This window comes from Nelumbo nucifera, chromosome 2 (assembly GCF_055504915.1).
Source record: "Nelumbo nucifera cultivar China Antique chromosome 2, China Antique-T2T, whole genome shotgun sequence".
Lineage (NCBI taxonomy): Eukaryota > Viridiplantae > Streptophyta > Magnoliopsida > Proteales > Nelumbonaceae > Nelumbo > Nelumbo nucifera.
In genome coordinates this window covers 89842727-89866312 of record NC_142650.1, presented here as the reverse complement: position 1 = coordinate 89866312, position 23586 = coordinate 89842727, and the positions used below count along the sequence as shown (strand labels likewise).

The 23586-nt window shown below is 39.7% G+C and overlaps 1 protein-coding gene across 1 annotated transcript in view; it reads left to right on the top strand.

Annotated features, from left to right (window-relative positions):
* The window catches only part of LOC104606028 (pyruvate kinase 2, cytosolic-like), a 35287-nt gene extending 12437 nt beyond the window's left edge, over positions 1–22850 (top strand). The window contains exons 8-16 of the mRNA XM_010271035.2: positions 7740–7808; positions 7964–8053; positions 19675–19819; positions 19902–19990; positions 20980–21075; positions 21159–21226; positions 21317–21416; positions 21528–21584; positions 22587–22850. Coding sequence (XP_010269337.1) covers positions 7740–7808; positions 7964–8053; positions 19675–19819; positions 19902–19990; positions 20980–21075; positions 21159–21226; positions 21317–21416; positions 21528–21584; positions 22587–22739 — 867 coding nt within the window. The 3' untranslated portion in view covers positions 22740–22850. The remainder of the gene's footprint in view (positions 1–7739; positions 7809–7963; positions 8054–19674; positions 19820–19901; positions 19991–20979; positions 21076–21158; positions 21227–21316; positions 21417–21527; positions 21585–22586) is intronic.
* Positions 22851–23586: the final 736 nt, after the last annotated feature.

Genomic DNA, 23586 nt, shown 5'->3' with positions numbered 1-23586 from the left:
GACTGTTGATTGACTGTATTCCTTAACAAGCTGCTGTATTCAACTGAGTTTTTTTTTATTCCTTCAACCCTATGATGGACTGTTGATGCCCTGAAGCTGATGTTGTATTGATCTTATTGATTGACTGTTCGGCTACCTTGTTAATCTTAGTGACTGTTTGGCTATCAGGCCTGTCGATTGTGTGGTGAACTCCACCATCTTTTTCATTCTGTTGGGAGGTCATATGACCTCGGTTCATTTGTAGGTCATTTAGACCTGGTGATGTACTGCAACTGTAGTATTTTTTTTTTAGTTTCCTAAAAGGATTGTAGGTCGTACAGACCTGTTCCAGTGTTGCATCAACAGGGTTCAGCCTTTACTCCCAGTGAAACCATAGGTCAGAAGGACCTCTTTTCAGCAATAGCCTTGTATGGCAGTATTCATTAGGTTCCTCTTTTTTTAATCCCGATATCACGAGTAGTGAAGATTCAGCCACATCTGGAGTTTCCTCAATGCTGAATGGAATGGGTGGGGGTGACCTATCCTTTCCTATGGCTGTTGTCCCTCTTGATGGTTTAAATTACCTAGAGTGGTCAAGAGGGATCAAATTATACATCACTGCAAGGGGGAAAATAGGCTGTATAAATGGAAGAATCAAAGAACCACCCTCTGGGAATGCTGAATATGATAGATGGGCTCAGGAGAACAGTATGGTTATGTTGTGGCTCTTGATCTCCATGCAACCACAAATAAGAAAAAACTTTATGTGGGCTGAAACTGCAAATGAGATCTGGGAACAAGCAAAATCTACTTATTCAGAATTGCGACACTATGCCAAAATTTATCAACTGCAGGTAGCATCATCCACTTGTAGATAGGGGGAGAGATCTTTATCTGCATATTACTCTGACTTGACCTCTGTCTGGAAAGAGTTGGACCATTACCAGAGTGTGGATTGGAAGTGTGATGAGGATGCAAAAATGTACAAGCAACTTGTCTCCCAACAAAGGGTGTTTGCCTTCTTACATGGTCTGAATCCTATGTATGAATCTATCAGAGTTCAGATTCTCAGCTCTAAGGATCTCCCATCAGTTCAAGAAGTCTATGCCCTTGTACAATCTGAAGAGAGCAAAAGAAATTTGATGAACAGCCCTGGTGGGGATGTAGTTGTGTTGGTAGCAAAAGGGGGTGCTTCTACTAGTGTGGGATCTTCTTCTAGGAAAGGAGATCTCCAGAAAAAAAAAAAAAAAAACAAAAGATAAGGATAAATTGTGGTGCACTCATTGCCAGAAATCCCAACACACCAAAGATACCTGTTGGGATTTTCATGGGAAACCAAAATGGGCTCAAGATCTGACTAAGAAGCAAGGTTCAGAGGTGAATAAGAGGCCCGGACAGCAAGGTACAAAGAAACATCACATGGCCAACATGGTTACTCGGGAGAATCAGCCCTCCACTTCTACTGTGACTCAGACACATCTCACTGGATCTAACCCGAGGGAGGATATTATAAATTCCTTCCATGACTATTTAGAGCTCTATGGTAGAGCACTTCGTCAGATGGGTGCTCCTCCCTCAACCTCATTTGCATCTACGTCAGGTAACCCTGCCATAGCTTTCCATGTTACTTCTCACACCCCTGACTCTCCATGGATCATTGATTCTGGAGCGTCAAAACACATGACTGGTACGTCCTCTTATTTTTAAACCTATCACCTTCTTTCTAGAAGAGACAAGGTGAGACTAGCCGATGGATCATATACTTCCATAGCTGGTCAAGGAACCCTATCTCTTCCTCTTGGTCTTACCCTTTCTGATGTCCTTCATACTCCAAAATTTTCCATTAATTTGTTCTCTCTTAGTAGTGTTACTAATTCCTTGAATTGCTCAGTGACCTTTTTCCCTTTTCATTGTGTGATTCAGGATCTGGCCTCGGGGAGGACGATTGGTAGGGGACGTATGGTTGATGGACTTTACATGCTGGAGAATAAGGCTGATTTTCATGTTATAGAGTCTATGAGTCAGTCCTGCAAGAAGAGAGTCTATTTATGGCATTGTCGTCTAGGTCATTTGTCTTTTCAGTCTTTGAAAGTTGTATTCCCAGAACTGTTTAAGTCAATGTCTGTTTCTGATTTTTCTTGTCAAACGTGTTAGTTAAGTAAACATTGTAGAACTTAGTTTCTTCAAAGAAATAGTAAATTTGAATCTCCTTTTCACATTGTTCATTCTGATGTATGGGGCCCTGTTACTTTACCATTTGAGAGTGGCTACAAGTATTTCATTACCCTCATTGATGATTATTCTAGATATACTTGGGTATACCCGATGCGAACCAGGGAGGAAGTACCAAAAATCATTCAAAATTTCCAGCGGATGGTCTTTACTCAATTTCAGATTGAAATTCAAATTTTTCAATCAGATAATGCCAAAGAATTTTTTCATAGTGACCTTACAGAATTTTTTGCTTCGTGTGGTTCTCTTCACCGTAGCTCTTGTGCCCGCACACCACAACAAAATGGTGTGGCCGAACGGAAGAACCGACATCTCCTTGAAGTGGCTCGGGGTTTACTACTTCATATGAATGTCCCCAAACATTTTTGGCTTGAAGCTGTTCTTTGTTCCGCTTACCTTATAAATCGTATGCCCTCTCGTTGGTTAGAGTACAAAGCCCCACATCAACTTCTCTTACCTAAGGCTCCCCTTCTTTGTATTCCTCCTCGTGTCTTTGGTTGTCGGTGTTTTGTCCAAAATCTATCTCCCACCTGTGGGAAATTGGATTCTCGTACTATCCCTTGCATATTTCTTGTTTACTCCTTTACTCAGAAGGGATACCGTTGTTTTGGTCCTGTTTCTCGAAAATTCTCTGTCTCCATGCATGTTTCTTTCTTTGAAGATGAGCCTTTCTTTCCTGTTTCTCCTCAAGGGGAGTGTAGACATGAGGAGAAACTGGTTCTGCTCCCTCCTCTTCCTAATTCTTTGCCATTGGCTCAGTCTCCTCTTCCTAATCCTTCTTCCCCTTCTCTTCCTGACCCTCCGCCTTTTCGTGTTTTTTCTCGTCATCGCAAAGGCCAACCAAATTCAAGAGCTATGGAAAATCCGGAAGCTGTACCTCCAGTGCCACTAGACTCCTCGGGGGAGGATCATATTCACTCAGGTATTTTGGCTCCCAATGATGTCCTTGAATCTATTGAAAATGATCCCTCTGCTGCTAATGACCTTGACCGTCCTATTGCTCACAGGAAGGATGTTAGATTGTGCACCACTAAACACCCCATTTCCAACTTTGTTTCCTATGAGAACATTTCACCCTCATTCCGTGCTTTTCTTACTTCCATTGACAATGTTCCTATCCCTAAGAATGTGGCAGAAGCTCTTTCAGTTCCCGAATGGACAAATGCCATGAAGGAAGAAATTAATGCCCTTCATAAGAATGGCACATGGGATCTTGTTGATCTTCCTAAGGGAAAGGTTCTAGTTGGATGTAAATGGGTGTTCACTGTCAAACATAGGGCTGATGGAACAGTGGAGAGGTACAAAGCTAGCTTAGTGGCAAAGGGGTTTACTCAAGTTTATGGAGTTGATTATGCTGAAACTTTTGCTCCTGTTGCCAAGATGAACTCCATTAGAGTACTTTTCTCCCTTGCTGCTAATTTGGACTGGGATTTACATCAGCTTGACATCAAGAATGCTTTCCTGAATGGTGACCTTGAAGAGGAAGTTTACATGATTCAACCCCCTGGGTTTTTGGCTCAAGGCAATGAACAGAAAGTGTGCAAGTTGAAGAAGTCTTTATACAGGCGAAAACAATCACCAAGAGCTTGGTTCAGCAAATTCCATGTGGCAGTTCAGCAGAAAGGATACAAGCAATGTCAATCAGATCACACATTGTTTGTGAAAAGAGGAGAAGGTAAAATTGCTGCCCTAATTGTATATGTAGATGACATAATTGTTACTGGTGACTGGGAGGATGAAATTCAGAGGTTGAAGTTCTTTCTTGCCACTCAGTTTGAAATGAAGGATCTAGGACCTACAAGATACTTCCTTGGAATTGAAGTTGCCCAATCAAAGAAGGGTATCTTCATCTCTCAAAGGAAATATGTCCTAGATTTACTTCAAGACACAGGGAAGATGGGGGTGAAGTCAGTTGACTCTCCCATTGACCCCAACCATAAATTAGGTGACAGTCGAGGTGAACATCTCAAGGATGTGAAACAGTTTCAGAGGCTTGTAGGGAGGTTGTTATACCTTTCTATGACTCGCCCAGACATTGCATATGCTGTTGGTGTCCTCAGTCAGTTCATGCATGCTTCTAGGTCCTCTCATCTTGAAGCAGCAGAGAGAATCCTTCGATATCTAAAGAAGTATCCGGGTGCTGGTTTGTTATTTCAAAAGCACGGACATTTAAAAGTTGAGGTTTATACAAATGCAGATTGGGCTGGATCCCAAAGTGACAGAAAGTCTTCCAGTGGCTACTGCACATTTATAGGAGGGAACCTTGTTACATGGAGGAGTAAAAAGCAAAATGTGGTGGCTAGATCCAGTGCTGAAGCTGAATATCGTGCAATGGCCCACAGGGTAGCTGAAGGCATGTGGATAAAGAATTTGTTGAGTGAGTTGGGCTTCTTAGTGGACAAACCTATGTCTCTATTCAGTGATAACAAAGCAGCTATAAACATTGCTGCCAATCCGGTGCTACAAGATAGAACAAAACACATTGAAGTTGACAAGCATTTTATTAGAGAGAAAGTCATCACAGGCGAAGTGTGTACTCCCTATGTTAATTCTGAGAATCAACTTGCAGACATCTTTACAAAGGGTCTAAACCATTCCAGACATCATGATCTGTGTGACAAGTTGGGTATGATTGATATCTATGCTCCAACTTGAGGGGGAGTGTTAACAATTGTTTATGTTCTCAGGTTTAGTACCGCAAGGGTACTATTGTAATTTTCTCTTGTCTTTATGTTGTACGACTGGGCCAGTATAAATAATAATACTAACTCTCGCCCACTGAGTTAAGGAGGGCTCTCAGTCCACTCGAGTCTCCTCTCTTCTCTCCCTCTCTATTCTCCTCTCCTCTCCTCTCTTCTCTAGTTCTTGCTCAACAGAGGTAACATAGAATTACACAGCCAGGACATTACCATGTAACTCTCTTGCACCCATCGGGAAGAGTCTGTATCTGGTTTCTTCTCCTCCCCAGTGAGATACCCTAATTTTCCATGGGCCCCAATAGCCATCTTAGCCGATTGTGCTCACTCCAAATAATTTGTACCATCAAGTTTTACTGTAGTAATGATCCCAGACCCAAAAATATCACTACTACCTCTAACACCCAGTCCCACAGTACCGGTAGATTTCATCTCGGTATTCCAACTCTCCATTTTATTTTAAATAGTTCAACAGTAAGAAAAAATAGATTGGAGACCTTCAAAAAATAATTTAATTCCACACACACAGAAACCAACCCTTCCGGAAGAAGAAAACCCTAGCTGGAGGGAAATCTCTCTCCTCCCCATGCCTCCCAACAGAGAGAAAAGTGAATCGATCAGTCTGGGAGGCCTAGAAAATTTCAGAAACCAAACCGCCCTCTTCAGAAAATCAAAAGAAAACTAACAATACCTGGGCGCCCAAGATCATATCAAAAACAAAGAGTCCAACTTTTCTGGGACTCTTCCCCGTACTCCAATTCTTCCTGATTTTGATGCCGAACAGTAGATCACCTTCCTAATGTCTAGATCCCACCAAAAACTCCAAGAACTGGGCAATCTATAGCAGATCGATCAGCCCTTTACTACTTCATGCAGTTGGCTGATCTAGGGCTGCATGAGAATGCTTCAAGAAACCCTAGCCGATGCTCTGATACCAAGTAGGAATCTGCTGAATTAAAAAATATGAAAGAAAGTAGTTTCTTGAAGAGAGAAGGAAGAGAGAAGGAGAAGAGAAGTTGGAAAGAAAAGAGAGCAATAATTTGGCCGCCCCCTTCACTTATTATTTATACTAAGTACAAAGACAACTATGCCCTTATAGGGCAGCAAAACATAAAACAGCATATATAACACTCAAAAAACATAATAAAATTTGGACTCACATAACTACTGTGGTCCCCACCTCCTATCTAACAACTAATGTAAAACATCTACTCAGAAAAACATCATAAAACTAATTAATCTTCAACGGCATTGATTACTATCCCTTGGATAAGTTACTGGAAATCATCACTTTCTCATCAATGCTGTTCTCCTAGTTCTATCATTTGCATCTCTTACATAATAGTCAAACACTCACACTTCTCTTCCCAAATTATGCATGGAGTCACATAAAGCTTCAGTATGATGCCTTCAATGCAGTAAGAACAAAGAGGAAAGGTTACTTCTCCCGAGCATCATATCTAAGCAAAAGCAAAACAAAGCTTCATTCAATTCCCAATTATTAATTGGATCAATTACAAAGAATGTTCCCATATTTATAGATCAGTATATCGCATTGGACATTTTCCTTTAACACCCCAAAAATTAAACTTTGACTTATTTCCTTATTTGTAGACAATCCTATAGATCTTCTAAAAATGAACTTTTGATCAATAGAAATTTTATCTGAATTTCTAATAAAAATCAGTGCATTCCAAAATAAATATTCTCTAATTTTAAATTTATAAAATAAAAAAAATAGATAGTCTGGACTCAGCATGGTAAGTGCAACATTAAGCTTGTTTGGTATGCCAAAATCAAGTAGAATGATGGATTTGACATAGTCTTCTCTTCAACTTGGATTGAGACCAAATAATGGACAAATAACTTTTAAGTATTATCTTTTTTGTGTTCGATTAAGGGAATAAAGAAGTCCTTGAGTTTTGATTAGGGAATTAAGAAACCACAAACATATTGAATAAAAGAACAGGAAGTATTCTTACTAGAATGGGCAAATTCAATCCAATTTGCATTCTGAACTAGACATGCTGAAATCTATAGGGCTCATCTTTGTTACTGCATTCTAAGGAACAATTTGACAATATATGGCATGGACATCACCTTCACTGATTCACCGGTTCTGTGCATCAGACTCAACAACCAGCTCATCTTGGGGCTCTGTCAATGGCCTTGGCTGAATATTACCAGGATCAATGTTAATTTGTTAAGTGTTTAACACAGAATTACAGATTGAATCTTCAACTTGTCTAATAATATTTTAGGCTTCTCATTTTTCTTGTTAGGCAGCCAACCCCTTAAAGGTGGAACAAGGCTTAGATTATGATGATTCTGTCACTAGGACTAAAATTCTGTTCTAGAATTTCTTTCACAATGTCCAGATTTTCTGTAGACATTCTTCAATCTATTTGTCCATGGATCCCATACATCAATCATCAGCTTTCCAAGGAGGGGAGGAAGACCAAGCTGTAAATGAAGAGTAAGGGGAATTGTACTGAGTAGGAAGAGAAGAGGGAGGGAGGGGGGAAGAATGAAAATGCTAAGATGGGATGTTTAGGATTGAGGGAAAGGAGCCAGAGGTCTTCGGTGAGTAATGTGATTTGAAATCAGAAGCTTGACGTAGTACTCCTGCAACCCTGTCAACCTCCATTTTATATAGTGAAGCTGATCATCTCTACTGTAATAGCATATATGTTATTCCCAAATCTTCCTTACATTGCTAGAAGTTTCTTGTGCTACATGATATATTGCAGTCCAGGATAGAAAATAATATCAGAATGCTATAATCTTTAATTCAATTCTTGAACTAGTCTCAGAGGTCATTGTTTTCTGCAGTTTAGAGCTTTTCTTCAAGCACAGAATCTTCAAGAAACTCAAATCTTTGCCAAAATTGAAAATGTGGAGGTGAGCAATTGCATTTGAAATGGAAATTCTATTCTTTGAAGAAAGCTTGCAAATTTCTGATTTATTGCTTTATTTAATTTTCTTCATTGAGAGTTTGAGGGTATACTATGGTGTCAAACTAAAATGAATCAACTATCGACCTATTATTTTGCTAGGGTCTCAAGCATTTTGATGACATCCTTCAAGAAGCAGATGGTATTATACTTTCTCGTGGAAATTTAGGAATAGATCTACCCCCTGAAAAGGTTAGATGGTCCAGTTTCCCTTTATTCACTAATCCATCATGTTGGTCTGTATTTTTACAATTTATAAACATTTCATGTAGTTGTTGTTGGTTTAAGGGTTAACAATCTACTATTATTGTTCAAATTGCTGCTGTTGTTATTATCTTTTTTAATGCTTGGTAACAAAGATAATTGAAAGGATTACAGTGAGGGTAGCGCATTGGTGAAGACAATGGAATTGTTCTCAGACTTCACAATTGATGATTTCTTCAGAAATTGGGGGGCAGTTGAAGGATCGTCATCTAAAAAACCAAAAGTAAAAGGGATTGGACACCACCAGTTAGGGGGTATTGAAGCTGAATTTTGATGGAGGTAGTTTGGGTAATCTAGGGCTTTGGACTGTACTTGAATCACAAAACTGTAATTCTGAAAGTTTCTCTTGACATTTCTCCCTCAGTGTTTCTTCAACACCCGAGTGATTGTAATCATCTTTTTTTTTTTATTTTCATGATTTTTTTTCTGTTTACTATTGATATAATTCAGGTATAGTGTTCTTATAATTCCAAATAATAATAAGAAGAACCTGTAGAAACAGTAGGGAGAAGAGAAGAGAAAACTGTTCTGGTCGAACTAGAGAAGAAAGAATTACTGTTATGCCTATATAACTTAAAGATCTACTTGTAATTACATCCAACATATAACTTAATATAAAATGCCTATACTACCCCTCTACAACTGACTCCAACACTCCCCCTCAGGCTGGTGAGTATATGTCATATAGTCCTAGCTTGTTACATATGTAGTCCACTCTTCCCCGGCTCAACCCTTTGGTAAACAGATCTGCCCATTGATTTCCTGTGTTCACATATGTTGTACTTATCACTCCATTAAGCACCTTCTCACGTACAAAGTTGCAATCAACTTCTATATTCTTTGTTCTTTCATGAAACACTGGATTAGAGGAGATATGAACTGCAACTTGATTGTCACAATATAGCTTCATAAGAGTGTCAATCGAGTACCCCATTTCCTCTAGGAGATGCTTCAACCACACTAGTTCACATGTTCTGTGTGCCATGACTCTATATTCAGCCTCTGTACTGCTTCTTGCTACCACTGTCTGCTTCTTACTCTTCCATGTCACTATATTGCCACCAAGTGCAATACCCTGTAGTGGACCTTCTGTTAGATATGGAACAGGCCTAGTCAACATCCTTGTATCCCTCTATCTCAAGACTTCCTCCACTCTTATATAACAAACCACGACCTAGAGCTCCCTTCAAGTATCGTACAGTCCTTAAAACCACCTCCCAATGTGGAATTCGAGGATTCTTTATAAACTAACTCACTACACTAACTACAAATGAGATATCAGGCCAAGTGATGGTTAGGTAATTCAACTTACCTACCAACCTTCTATACCTTCCAGGATCTTCAAACTCCTCACCTGCATCACTGCTCAACTTGACATTTGGTTCCATGGGTGTTTCAGCTGGTCTAGCACCTAACAACCCTGTTTCCTCTAGCAAATGAAGAACATATTTCCTCTGGCACAGATTAATACCATTCTTGGACCCCACTACTTCTATCCCTAAGAAATATCTTAATTTGCCAAGATCTTTTGTCTGGAAGTGATCATGCAAGTAAGTCTTCAACCTATCAATCCTTGGTCTATCATTGCCAGCGATAACAATATCATCTACATATACCACCAATAAAATCTTCCCAGCACTGGACTCATAGCTGAATACGGAATGGTCAACCTATCACTGTTTCATGCCAAATTTCTTCACCACTTCACTGAATTTGCCAAACCATGCATGGGGGGATTGTTTAAGCCCATAAATAGCCCTCTTAAGTCTACATACCTTATCACCCTCACCCTAAGCAACAAGCCCTAGTGGTTGCTCCATGTACACTTCTTCAAGGAGATCACCATGTAAAAAGGCGTTCTTGATGTCAAGCAGAAATAAGGGCAAATCATACATAGCAACAAGGGAGATCAGAACACAAATGAAAACAATTTTGGCATCAGGGGAGAAGGTGTCTGTGTGTTATGGGCCCGGGCGTAGGATCTCGTCACGGGTCGGTCCACAGGGAAAAGCTCCTGTTTTCCCTTGTTCCTCCCCTTCCTAGCTGAACCTATCTTGGCGTCCTAGAGGGTGATTTGTTCAAGAGATCACCAAACTCTCCTTTTACTCTCTTTCTTGACTGGAAATTTGATATCCTCATTCAATAATGGGGTCTCCTTAAATAGGAGATTACAAGAGTCCTAATCAAAGGGAGTCTCCTTGCTAAATAGGGAGACTTCCAATTCTATCTTGCTAAGGATAAGATAAGATAATCCTAATCTGATAAGCTACTAACAAGATAAGATAAGAGCAATAGAATAAGATAAGAACAAGCAAGATGATCTAATCTAATCTAGATAAGGTTGTTGTTGCCGAACTGGGTAGGATGAGAATCATTGAATCATTGCTGCTGCTGGCGGTGGGTCAGGTGCCTGTTGCTGCCGGTGGCGACGGTACGTCTTCCCGAGGAATGCGTCCATAACATTACTCCCCTCCTGGACTACGAGCTTGTCCTCAAGCTCGAACTCTGGATATGTGGCGTGGACCTCTGCCAATGGGAGCCATGTGACTTCGGCCAATGGTAAATTACACCATTCTACCAAGACTTCAACAGCAGCACCAACAAAGAGCTTAGTTGACTGATGGGAAAGCTCAGTACCAGTATCATCAGGAAACAAGTTGCATAAGATGTTGTTCTGAGGTCCTTCTTGAGAGCCATCAATCCCAACACATACAACATTCAACTTCAATAAGTATTCAAACCTCAGAGTAACCAGTTTTGCAAGCTTGGGATTTGAAACCTCATCATCATGTATATGAAGGATGATTTTAAGAGGATGAGATCTATAGATTCCTGATTGGTCAAGGTTCTCTTTTCCAGTAACCTTCTTTGGCCGCTTTCTCCTTCTTTGGCCCTCCTCTTCCTCATCAGGCGCATCATCCTCCAACTTATTCATTTCTGTATTTGTAGAAACACCATTGTCCTTAATTGCTTGCTTGCTGGTGGGCAAAGGCTTGAGCATCCTTCATGCTTCCTATAAATTCCAATTCAATACTCTCCCCAAATGCCTCCTTCTGAGCCAACAATTGTGAGTAAATCACATAGAGTGGAGATGGCAGTAATTCTGCTAAATTATGCTGCTTTAATTTCTTTGTATGCAGAACCCCTAGTTGGTGTTGGACAGGCAAGGATGGTTTCTTCAGAGATTTCGGGAGACTTGAAAGGAACTTCTTTTGGTGTGCAATGGTCTCCATAAGGATTTTCTTGTGTTGCTCCAGTTTCTCATGAAGTTTGTAGAGTTCTTTTCACCGGAAAAGCTCAAAATTAAGCCGCTTTAGCATCAGGTCATGTGCACTGTCTTTTGATAGTACAGATCCTTTAATATCTTGAGGGGCTGAAGTGAAAAACTCTTCCTCAGGCACAAGTTCAATATCCGGATACTTTGACTTGAAATCTTTGCGCACCTTTATGGCTTTCACAAAATGAATTTTCTCATACATCAAATTGTGAAGCTTTAATGTAGTGAAATCTATTGGTGCCTTAGCACGTTCTATTTCTACTTTAACATGATCCTCTTCTAGCAATATAGAATGATTTACCTTATCCCGGTCATCTGTCTGTTGATTTCGAAAAACTGCTCGCAGCGATACAGCCAGCCTAAGGGGTCTCCATTGCCGTTGTACGACGGGAATTCCAGCCTGCTGTACTTGGGGATGACTGCGGCTACCGGGGCGACGACCTGCTGTTCGTTGGACGACTCCGTCAAGTCTGGTCGGCGGCTGTTTGTGGTTACAGCTCCTTCTGGATTCCTCTCCTTGTTAGAGAAATACGATTCCAGCAAGCATCGCAGCTCCTGGACATCGTCTTTGACCTCACGAACCTCCACACTGGTTTCCACGAGCCTATGCTCCAGTTCGTGGACTCTGGATGATAGTTGCTCCAGATCTCCCATGACGGTTGGCTCTGATACCAAGTTGTTATGGGCCCGGGCGTAGGATCTCGTCACGGGTCGGTCCACGGGGAAAAGCTCTTGTTTTCCCTTGTTCCTCCCCTTCCTAGCTGAACCTATCTTGGCGTCCTAGAGGGTGATTTGTCCAAGAGATCACCGAACTCTCCTTTTACTCTCTTTCTTGACTGGAAATTTGATATCCTCATTCAATAATGGGGTCTCCTTAAATAGGAGATTACAAAAGTCCTAATCAAAGGGAGTCTCCTTGCTGAATAGGGAGACTTCTAGTTCTATCTTGCTAAGGATAAGATAAGATAATCCTAATCTGATAAGCTACTAACAAGATAAGATAAGAGCAATAGAATAAGATAAGAACAATAAGATAAGAACAAGCAAGATGATATAATCTAATCTAGATAAGGCTGTTGTTGCCGAATTGGGTAGGATGAGAATCATTGAATCACTGCTGCTGCTGGCGGTGGGTCAGGTGCCTGTTGCTGCCGGTGGCGACGGTACGTCTTCCCGAGGAATGCGTCCATAACACTATGTAATCGATACCATACAGTTGTGATTAACCGTTGGCATCAATCGAGTTTTCAACCGCTCAACACTCCCATCAGGTAAATACTGAACAGTGTACACCCACTTACAGCCTACAACATGCTTACTAGGCGGAAGAGTGGTGAGGCCCCACGTATGAGTACGAGTCAGGGCCAAGAGTTCTTCCTCCATTGCTTGGAGCCACCCTGGAGAAGAGCTTCCTGGACATCCTTGGGAATAGAGACATATGATAACATAGAAACAAACTGGCGATGGGAAGCTGAAAGGTGAGATAAAAAACATAATTGGAAATGGAGTGAAGAGTGCAATTGCGTTTACCTTTTCGCAAATAAATAGGAAGATCAAGGTCAGAAACAGGGGGTGGGGTTGAGGTGGGAACAACTGTCGGATCTATTGAAAGTGACGAAGTTGGGGGAGGAGCCGGTACCTGACGATGTGCATACACTTGTCAAATGGGTGGTCGTTCAGCAAGAAGTTGCACTGGAGGCAAAGACTTGGTCACAACTGATACAAGAGGAATGGGGTCCTCAATAAGAACTAGAAGAGGAGGTGATGGAAGAGAAGAAACATCCAACCCGGAGAAAAAGGAACAGACTCAAAGAACGTAACATCGGGACACATAAAAGAACGCCGGGAACTGGGGTTATAACACTCATACCCTTTTTGAGTCCTGGAATAGCCAAGGAAGATACACTTAGTAGATCAAGCATCTAACTTGTCCATTCCAGACCCAAGATTATGAACAAAATACACACATCCAAAAACCCTGGGAGTAAGAGGAAAAGGAGACAAAGTAGGAAACAAAACCGAGAATGGAGAATGACCTTCAAGGATAGACATGGGCATGCGGTTAATAAGGAAGCAAGATGTAAGCACACCATCACTCCAAAAGTGTTTGGGAACATTCATATGATGTAAGAGGGACCGAGTAGTTTCCAAAAGATGATAGTTCTTTCTCTTAGCCACCCCATTTTGTTGAGGGGTGTAGGAACACGAGGTTTAATGGATAATGCCATGTTGTTCCAAATATTCTTGAAATGGTGTGCAAAAATACTGCCATTATCAGAGCGAAGAATTTTAATGTGTACACCAAATTGGTTGTGAGTCTCAACATAAAATTTTTGGAAGATAGAAAACACTTCACTCCTTTCTTTCATAAGGTAAACGCATGTCATCCTTGAATAATCATCAACAAAAATTACAAAGTACTTGTAACCATTACAAGACACTACTCTGTTTGGACCCAAGATGTCTGAATGGATTAAAGAAAAAGGACTCGACATACGACTATCAACTCTAGGACTAAAGGGAACACGATGATGTTTCCCAAACTGACACGACTCACTTTTCAAAGTAGAAAGATGACTCAACAACGAAACAAGTAACTGAAGAGCTTTAAGAGACAGATAGTTGCACTAAAGAGGAGAAAGAGATGTCTGAGGGGCTGTTGTCGAACCACCTCCATCAAGATAATACAGTCCACCAACTTCATGCTCTCTACCAATCTTCATCCCCATCTTGAGATCTTGAAACACACAAGAAGGGTAAAAAATGATAGAGCAATTAAGAAACTTAGTCAAATTACCAACAGACATCAGGTTAAAGGGAAACTTGGGAACATATAAAATTGAGGATAGGGATAATGAGTCTGTGTCAACATTACCAACACCACATATGAAGATGTAGAACTATTGGCAAGAGTAACAGATTGTGATGTGGAGGTAGAGGTGTAAAGTGGGCTGCGTCGGGCCAACACGACACGGCCCATGCAAAATGCGAGTCGTGCCGCCCTCCCCGGTGAAAAATTTAGTGGTCCGCTCGGCACGGCCCATGGCCCAGGCTCGTGTAGGCCCGTGTCGTGCCGTAGGCCGAGCTGGCCCATGGGCCGAGCCTTGGGCCAAGTCGGGTCGTGCATCAGGCCAAAGCTATTTATTTAAAAACAAATTGATAAAAAACTTAAAATTTTAATTTTATATGAATTTTGTGTATACAATTGCTTATATATACAATAATTAAATAAATTAGTATAATAAAATTTAAAAAATTATTTATTTTATTAATATATTGTATACTATATATTATTATATAATTATAATTTATATAATATTATATAAAATATATATAAATATATATAATATATATACATATACATATACATATACGTATACATATACATATACGTATACATATATATATATGTACATATATATATGGGCCGTGTTAGGCCGGGCTGTGCCGGTCCACTTGGTCGTGCCATGCCATGCCAGCCCGCGGACCTAAAACCCCAGGCCCAGCACGGCCTGCATGATTGTGCCGGGCTGCGGGTAGCACGGCCCGATCTACATCTCTATGTGGAGGACAGGGAAAGGGATGAAAACACACCTGGAGTCTCAGTAATATGATCGGAAGCTCCAGAATCGATAATCCAATGGGAAGGTTTGGATGCCAGACAAGCCATACCTAAGTGTGCAAGGGTAGTCGTGTTCTGCTGAGATGTACCCTGAATGAACCGCTCATACTCATCTCGTGGAACACTCATCATCTCCTTTCTAGAGGCATTTGTAGATGTTGAAGGTATTTGATCAGTTTGATGATATTGTTGTCTTAAACCACCACCAGTTACAACTGCCTGATTTACCCAGGTCGAAGGTGGGCCATGTAGATCATAGCAAAAGTTGATAGTATGTCCCTCCATACCACAATGTATACACCTCCTCTGACCATTACTACGTCCTCCACCACGGGCTCCCCCTGAGTTTCTACCTCCAACACGACCACCACCACGACTAGGCTGACCTTCACAAGCTCCTCTAACTCCACGGCCTCCCCCTCTCGTTACTGCAAATGCAGACCTATCTAATATAGTGGAGTTCTTTGTGGGTCCAACTGAGATCCTCCGGAGACGGGCAAACACTTCCTCAAGAGAGGGAAGAGCAGACCACCTAGTATCTATGCTCTTACTGGTTCCTATTCAGACTTCAACCCTACTAAAAATCTGGTCACATCCAACTGTTCTCTCTGTTATTGTTGAATTTTGACATCAGGTGTAAGAGGATGATACACATTGAACTCATTTCGCAGATTTCTCATACTAGCATAATAGTCCTCAAGACTTTGATTCCCCTGTTGCAGATTGAAATACTCTTGGTACAATTGGTAAACTCTAGTAGTGTTGTCTTGTCCAGAATAAAGCTTCTTTGCATGATCCCAAGCCTCCTTGGTTGTATCTAAAAACATGAAGTTCACTTTGATTTTGGGTTCCATACTATTCCATAGCCATGTCATAATTTGTGCATCATCTTGCTCCCACTCATCATATCCTTGAGAATCAGTTGGGGGTTTATATTCCCTCACATGCTTCACTTTCTTCTTAGCTTTCAGAAAAACTTCAACAAATTTGGCCCAAGGCACATAATTCTCACCATTCAGTTTGATAGATGTCATCTGCACATTCAGATAATCAGAAGGGACCATCACACTACACTTTCATTCACTGCTGTCTCCATTGACTGCACAAGGAAAAGAAAGAAATTCTACCACTAGTTTGTCACTCCACTTCACTAATTAGTCACTACACTACACACCAATGACTGATTATTACTAGGGTACCTACTATCATAGGTTTCAGCAACAACACTCACCATTGTTCCCCACTTTCAGCAACAACACCATTGCTGTCTTCCACTTTCAGCACCATAATCCATGACAGTACACCTCACAAACAGGGAATTTGGTTCTGCAACACATCACAATCTGTTCCTCACTTCTACACCCATGTAATCTACCTATCTGAGCCCCCACAAGACAAACTTGCACTGTCACTCAACTTCACACCTGGAACCAGCCCTCTTCGAACTGCCGAGTAGAGAGTTTTCTACCAACCACACACAACAGCAACAACTCTACCCATTAGAAGCATGAAAACCTCCAGAACAAGAAAACGATCAGTCCGTTTTAGCCCTTCTGTGAAACTCCTATCTACCAATGAGAAATCTGCAAAACGCTAGGAAAGTATGTGCTGAATAGAGGGAGAAAGAAAAGATTAATCTGAACTAGCTATCGTGACTCTGATACCATGATAGAATTCAGGTATAGTGTTCTTATAATTCCAAATAATAGGAATAAGAAGAAACTGTAGAAACAGTAGGGAGAAGAGAAGAGAAAACTGTTCTGGTCGAACTAGAGAAGAAAGAATTAACTCTCTAGTCGACCAGGCTTTATTTATACCTTTCTAAACAAATCAGAATTACTGTTATGCCCTCACTTAAGTGAGAGACACATCAGCTAACTTAAGATCTACTTGTAATTACATCCAACATATAACTTAATATAAACTGCCTATACTACCCCTCTACAGCCGACTCCAATAGGTGAAGGATATTTAATTGGGGCAGAACTTATGGCAGCAGTTTTTAGGGTGCAAAAAGACAAGGAAATGGGAGCTGAAAGATTGATTATTGCAGGTGACTCCAAAGTGGCTATCAGTTGGTTAATGAAGGGTAGTAGAGATGTTTGGATCTACAAAAATGAAATCAGACACTTTAGATGGTTTTCAAGAGATATGCAGCTTGAAATACAATTGGTACAAAAAAAGGGGCTAGTAGGCAACAGTTATTTTGGGCTCAAAAAAATTGTATGTGGTGGGGGTGAGATTGTAGAGATTATGGTCACAAAATATCTTTGAATTGTAAATTCACAACCTCTTTTTCTACTTGTTTGTGTTTCTTAATTAATGAAATTCATAATCTTTGTTGTTGATGAAAAAAAAGTATAGAAGCAATAGCTGAATATTCTAAGAAAATTCAAGCTCGGCTCATGAAAAGCTCAATTTAGCTCTGCCTAAACCGAGCTTCAAGACAAGATCGAGAACAATGAAGCTCGGCTCGTGAATCTTGCAAGCCTACTTGAGATTTTATTATATATAATTTTTAATTTTTATATGCATAATTATATATAATTTTTTTACATGTACACAAGGATCAAAATTTCGCAACATATTGGACTGTATTGGCCGGTCATTGATATGGTGTTTTAAGTTTTTTAAAGAAAATGTTTTAAACATTAATTAACATCATTTTCACCCATCCCTAATTTTGAAAAAATTAAAAAAAAAAAAATACAAGGCATTAGGTTCAAAGTACTGATATACCTCTTCTGCAGTATCAGGGTGTATCAATATTTTGAACCTTGCATGTACTGATGTACATAATTTTTTTTTATTTTTATTTGAAGATTGGCTCACTGTCAATCTCAAACATAATGAACTTCTGAGTCGAGCCGAATTCGAGCTCAGGTCTCCAGCTCAAACTTGAACCTCATGTTTTTCTACTGAGCCAAGCTCACATAGCCAGATATTCTGCTTGGCTCGGCTCAAATCTACCCCTAGGTACATTGATGCAAGTCTAATTTGTATATAGTAGCCATAGACTAATACTTGATTGCTTGTGAGCAGAAAATCAATCGAACAACTTAGGCCTTCTATTGGTAAGGTGGATTAAAAAATCAGCATTTCTTTTTTTGATAAGTAACAGGATATACTTCATTAAAATCCAAACTACAATATGCAACTGGTTGAAAGGTACAGCACACTCCAGGTAGAGCATGAAACCAGAAGCTAACACATGAAATTTCCTGTGGTACATAGATTTTTCTTTTTAATTCTTGTGTGTGTTGGGGGGGTGGGGGGGTTGGCAATGGCCCCCCTGGTTCCGCCCCTTCATGAAACAATAATATGTAAGGGTGGTCTTTGGTGGGGCAGATGGACACAAGGACAATATGGATTTTTTCACATTTTTATTGAAATGCTTGAGAACCAATTTTCTCTGTGCTCTACTATTTCGTTCTTTCCTTTAAAGTGCCATTACACAATACTGATCCCAGCTATCCAGGGTCTCGGGAGGGTGGGCTGGAGGCAGACCTAACATTTGACATTTTTTACACCAAGTGGCTGCTCTCAGACTAAAACTTACTTGCTCATGATTGTAAGCCTGAGATTTTTCCATTTCAATCAGAAATGACCCTTTTATTCTTTCCTTTAAAATTACTTGATCAGTTACTGATAAAAAAAAGTTCCTACTGGTACTGGAAATAGCAATAAAATTGATTCACGTTGATACACATGCATTCATGCCTGCACATGTAATGTGCACATGACCATATTCATATGTTTATGCACCCTGGATTTTGTTCATTTTCTTCTACACAGCACACACAGATTTCTACATGAATGCATGTGTGACACATGAGCATGAACAGATGGTCACATGTAAGCATATGCATATTCATATAGGCATATCTTTTTGTCTGTGTGTTTGTGCCTTCTATGTGCCTGTTCAATGTTAGTACTAGTGCCTAACTGGTTGATTTATTGAGTTTCTTTAGCAATCAAATTTGCTACATGATACCCTTATTAGTGAACTATGTCATGTAGACTCTTTGAAACCCCAAATTGATCGACTTAGCACCTGCGTATAAAGGTTCTGACAAAGTACTTGAGGGGACTTATATTTTTGATTCTGATGTGAAACTATAGCAACTTGGATTCATATCCAAAGATTAGGAAATGAACTGTATATCTGAAGTACTTGATAGATTTGCTGTAATCAATTATAAAGTTTTAGCTGTCAAGAGGATTTGCATTATTTGTGCTTCTACATTTAACCTGTTCTCTATTTCATCAGTTGGTCCATTGATTACATAAAAATTGGAAATAAAATATACCTATCATGTCCTGGAGTTGATACTTTTATAGAGCAACACTTCATATCTATGTCAGGTTCCAATTTGAATTCCCACATTCATGCAACACATGCAACATAGCTGGTAAACTTCCTTTATTATGAAATAGTTTCATTGCATGTAGAAGCATATCATGGTCAACTCTGATTTTCTACTATTTGGTAATAAATGTGATTACATTTTTTTATCAGCAATAAATATGATTACAATTGATAAGGAAGTTTTTCTTAGAATGCCTTTTTGACATTACTGGATTGTAGCCATTTCTTTGAAACATTTCACAGTACTTATGCTTGTGAAAATGTGTTTTCTACAATTGTAGGTCTTCTTATTTCAGAAATCTGCTGTTCATAGGTGCAACATGGCTGGGAAGCCTGCCATAATTACTCGAGTGGTGGATAGCATGATCAACAATCTACGGCCAACTCGTGCAGAAGCGACTGATGTTGCAAATGCCGTGCTTGATGGTTCATAACTAATTACATTAAAATGGCACATATTTGTAGTTTGTTCAAAACCAATGTCTTAATGTTTACGTATTCATCTCAGGAACGGATGGTATTTTATTAGGTGCAGAGACACTTCGAGGACTCTATCCTGTTGAATCAATAAAAACTGTTGGAAGAATCTGTGCTGAAGTAAGTATGTGCATCTGCCAATTCAGAGTTTATTCTAATAAATATGCAGGAAGATAATTGTCCTTGTTCCAATAACTAATTGACTGAAGCACTACAGGAATGAAAGTATTCAGAACAAATTAAAAAAAAATTTTGCAGAGAACTGTAGGGAAATCAGATTCACTATAAGAGGTATTTGGGAGACAAAACCTTTACCTACCTTAGGGTATATTTTTATTAATAATAAATTAGTATATTTACTAGTGATATAAAGAGTAAATAAATATAAGCCTCTGAGAATGACAAAATAACTCAAACTTAACTAAACCTAGTCTCATATATACAGGGTTGGCTAGATGAGTCCTCTTCTGCCATTCAACTCTGTTCATTGTCATATAAAAAGGCCATTACCAAATACTGGTCCTATCTATCCGGGGTCTTGGGAGGGGTAGACTAGATACAGTCCTAAACCTGTCATTTTTTGCATAAAGTGTCTGCTCTCAGAATCAAACATTCTTTCTCGCACGTTTCAATCCAAGACTTCACCATTATACCAAGAAAACTGTGTTAATTGTCATATCCATTGTTAAATCAGTCACTCAAATCATTTCTCACTACTTCAACCTGTGTCATTTTTGGCCTAGCCCTATCTCTTCTGGACCCTTGAACTTTCTATGTGCAAACAGATCACTCCTTCCTCTCTTAGTGAATGCTCCTGCATGAGCACAAAGTGACAATTCTGGAGCCATGCTCATAAATTTAATAAGGGTTTGGCAAAAAGTTTTAATGCTGGCTTCCAACCTACACAACCCTCTATTTGGGCCCAGGACTCGCAGTGTATCTCTATAGTGGTATAATACTTAATATATCCCTAGCATACTGATACTTTTCCATGTGAAATCTGTGGGGAATGCTTACTAGCTTTGTATCATAAAGTATGATCCTTTACAAGATATAATATATGACTATGAGTATGCTTTTAACCAAAAGAAAGGCTCACCATTTTGTAGGCTGAAAGTGTTTGCAACCAGTATCTTCAGTACAAGAGAATAGTAAAACATGTTGGGGAGCCAATGTCTCATGCAGAATCTGTTGCTTCATCAGCGGTATCTAACTCTTCCCTATCATTACTGCTTTCACTTTTTAACTTCTCTTCAACTGCATTCATGATGGTCCTCCCATTTAAAAGGTGCGTGCTGCAACTAAAGTAAAGGCAGCGATGATTGTTGTCTTTACATCATCTGGGAGAGCAGCAAGGTACTCTTCTATGTGCCAACACTCCACAAATTAATAATTTATTTTGAAAGTTAAAATTTTGAGTTCCTAACTAGGTGACTCTATTGATAGGTTGGTTGCAAAATATAGGCCTTCTGTCCCTGTATTTTCCATAGTAGTACCACGACTTAGGACAAATTCATTGAAATGGACTTTGTCTGGAACTTCACAGGTATCAATATGTGTCAGTTATTTAGAGGCCTCAATGTTTGCTATCAGTTTCAGAAGTTCTTATTTCTTATGACATTTTTTGTGATATTATCTGTTTATTTCCTATGTGCAGGCCAGGCAATTGCTTGCTGTCAGAGGGGTCTATCCTATTTTGGCCAGTCCTAATGTGGTAAGGCCTTTGCTCTTGATTACCTGATTATTAAGGAGATGGAAGACATATGCTGTCCTTTTCCCCATAAAATAATAAGTAGAACCACTGAAAGAAGGGGCAGACTCCATAAGTATAGGAACACCATCATACACGAGAAAAACTTTAGAACTCATACACAAGTTATTTACAGAGGATTGTTGAAAACACACTAATTGTCGATATGGAATGTGGAATTCCGACTAGTGATGTTGCTAACACTTTCTTAAATTCTTTGGAGAATAGAATACAAGTGAAATATGAACTTAGTTTTTCTATCAACTTCACATTAAAACATAGAGCTGCCTGCCTTGGGCTTGGACAGTGCCTGAAAGAAGCCTCTGAAAAAAACTGAAAGCTGTAATCTATGACTACTAAAACTAATAGGCTATGTTTTGGGATGGGAAATCCCTACCTTTGGTAATAGTAGGGGTGCAGCTTGGGTTAGATTGAACATTCATTAAATTTGAATGGGCTGAACGCTAACTCAAGCCTTACTGATAAAAAAAAAATGCTAACTCAAGCCTGATGTAATTGAAGTTCTAAAATAAGGCAACCCGACTTGCATCATCCCTAGGTAATAGATGGCTTATAAGAGTCAGACCCTTAGTTAATCTTGAAGGGATGGATCAAACCAAAGATGATCTCATGGTCTAGTCATCTAGAACCAACAGTAGTTGATATTAGCAGGGGGCAGGGGTCAGTCTGGGATGTTCCAAATGTCTTTGAAGCTTGTATCTAATGAAGTGCCATTGGATCAGACCCAAGAAATGCTAAGAATTACCCATCCATGAAGGGAGAAGTGTATTAATTGATATTAAAAACTTTCAATTTCAGCTTATTCAATTTGGTTCCCTTTTCTTTTCTGGGCGAGGGAAGTGATTTTCCTTGTATCACTATTAATATATTTTTTCTTTTGTTTAATTTTCATCATTCTCTTTCTTTTCATTTTGCTAACTATTACTTAATGTTCTCACATTCCAGGTTACTTCTGGCGTCTCTAGTGAAGAGTCTGGGTTGAAACTTGCATTTGATCATGGAAAATCGGTGGGATTACTAAAGCCTAATGACCAGGTTGTTGTATTTCAGAAGATAGGGGACTCCTCAGTTGTCAAGATTGTTGAGCTTCAAGCCTGATGTTTTTGGGTAGCCTTTTCCCAATTTTAGGGAGTAATAATACCAGCATTGCCAATAAATTTGCTCTGTTGTATAATTTCTACATTATTAAATTAATCCTATTCCCATCTAGTTTCTCTGAAAATATTTCAAGCAACCATAGCTGATTGTTTCTCTTGGCACTCAACGAAAGCAGCTGTGTCTGTTTTATTCTGAATTTTAAGGCGTAGTTCCCATCTTTCCTAAAGTGCTTTCTAGGACTCGGCATTATTGGGTAGAAAAGCCAACCTCATCTGGGTTACCTGAGAACAACCTGTGTCATTGACATTGAAATCCCAAAACCTTCAAAGTGAACATTTTGCAAACCCAGATCAACAGCTAATGCAATTACATGAAAAAGCTCAAATACTTGTACATACCAAGGAGAGAATTTGGAAAGTGGAATAGCACGAGAGAAGACATGGTTGCCATTGTGGTCTCGAAGAAATGATGCCTACACCTGAATTGGTCTTACTAACAGGCAAACCACCGAGAATTGTTGAAGATGGAACCTAAGCAAAAATAAACGCATATAGGAAAATAATGGCCGTTTCTAAAGTTACTTTAATATTGGAAACTTATGGGCTACCAATTCCCCACCACCTAGTTCCATTTTAAGAACCCCCAACCACCACTAAGGATAAAAGTATTGGTATCAGGCAAGGTTCTAAATATCGATATGCTTGAGACGCCGGTAGGGGTAGGCAGTATTGGTATTGTATTTTTAATTTTTTTAACTTTTTTCAAATCCGGTTCAGGGGGGGCGGTTTAAGGTTCCTCCACCCCCTGAACTGGTCAAAACCTTGAAACACCCTCTGTAGGGGCGTAT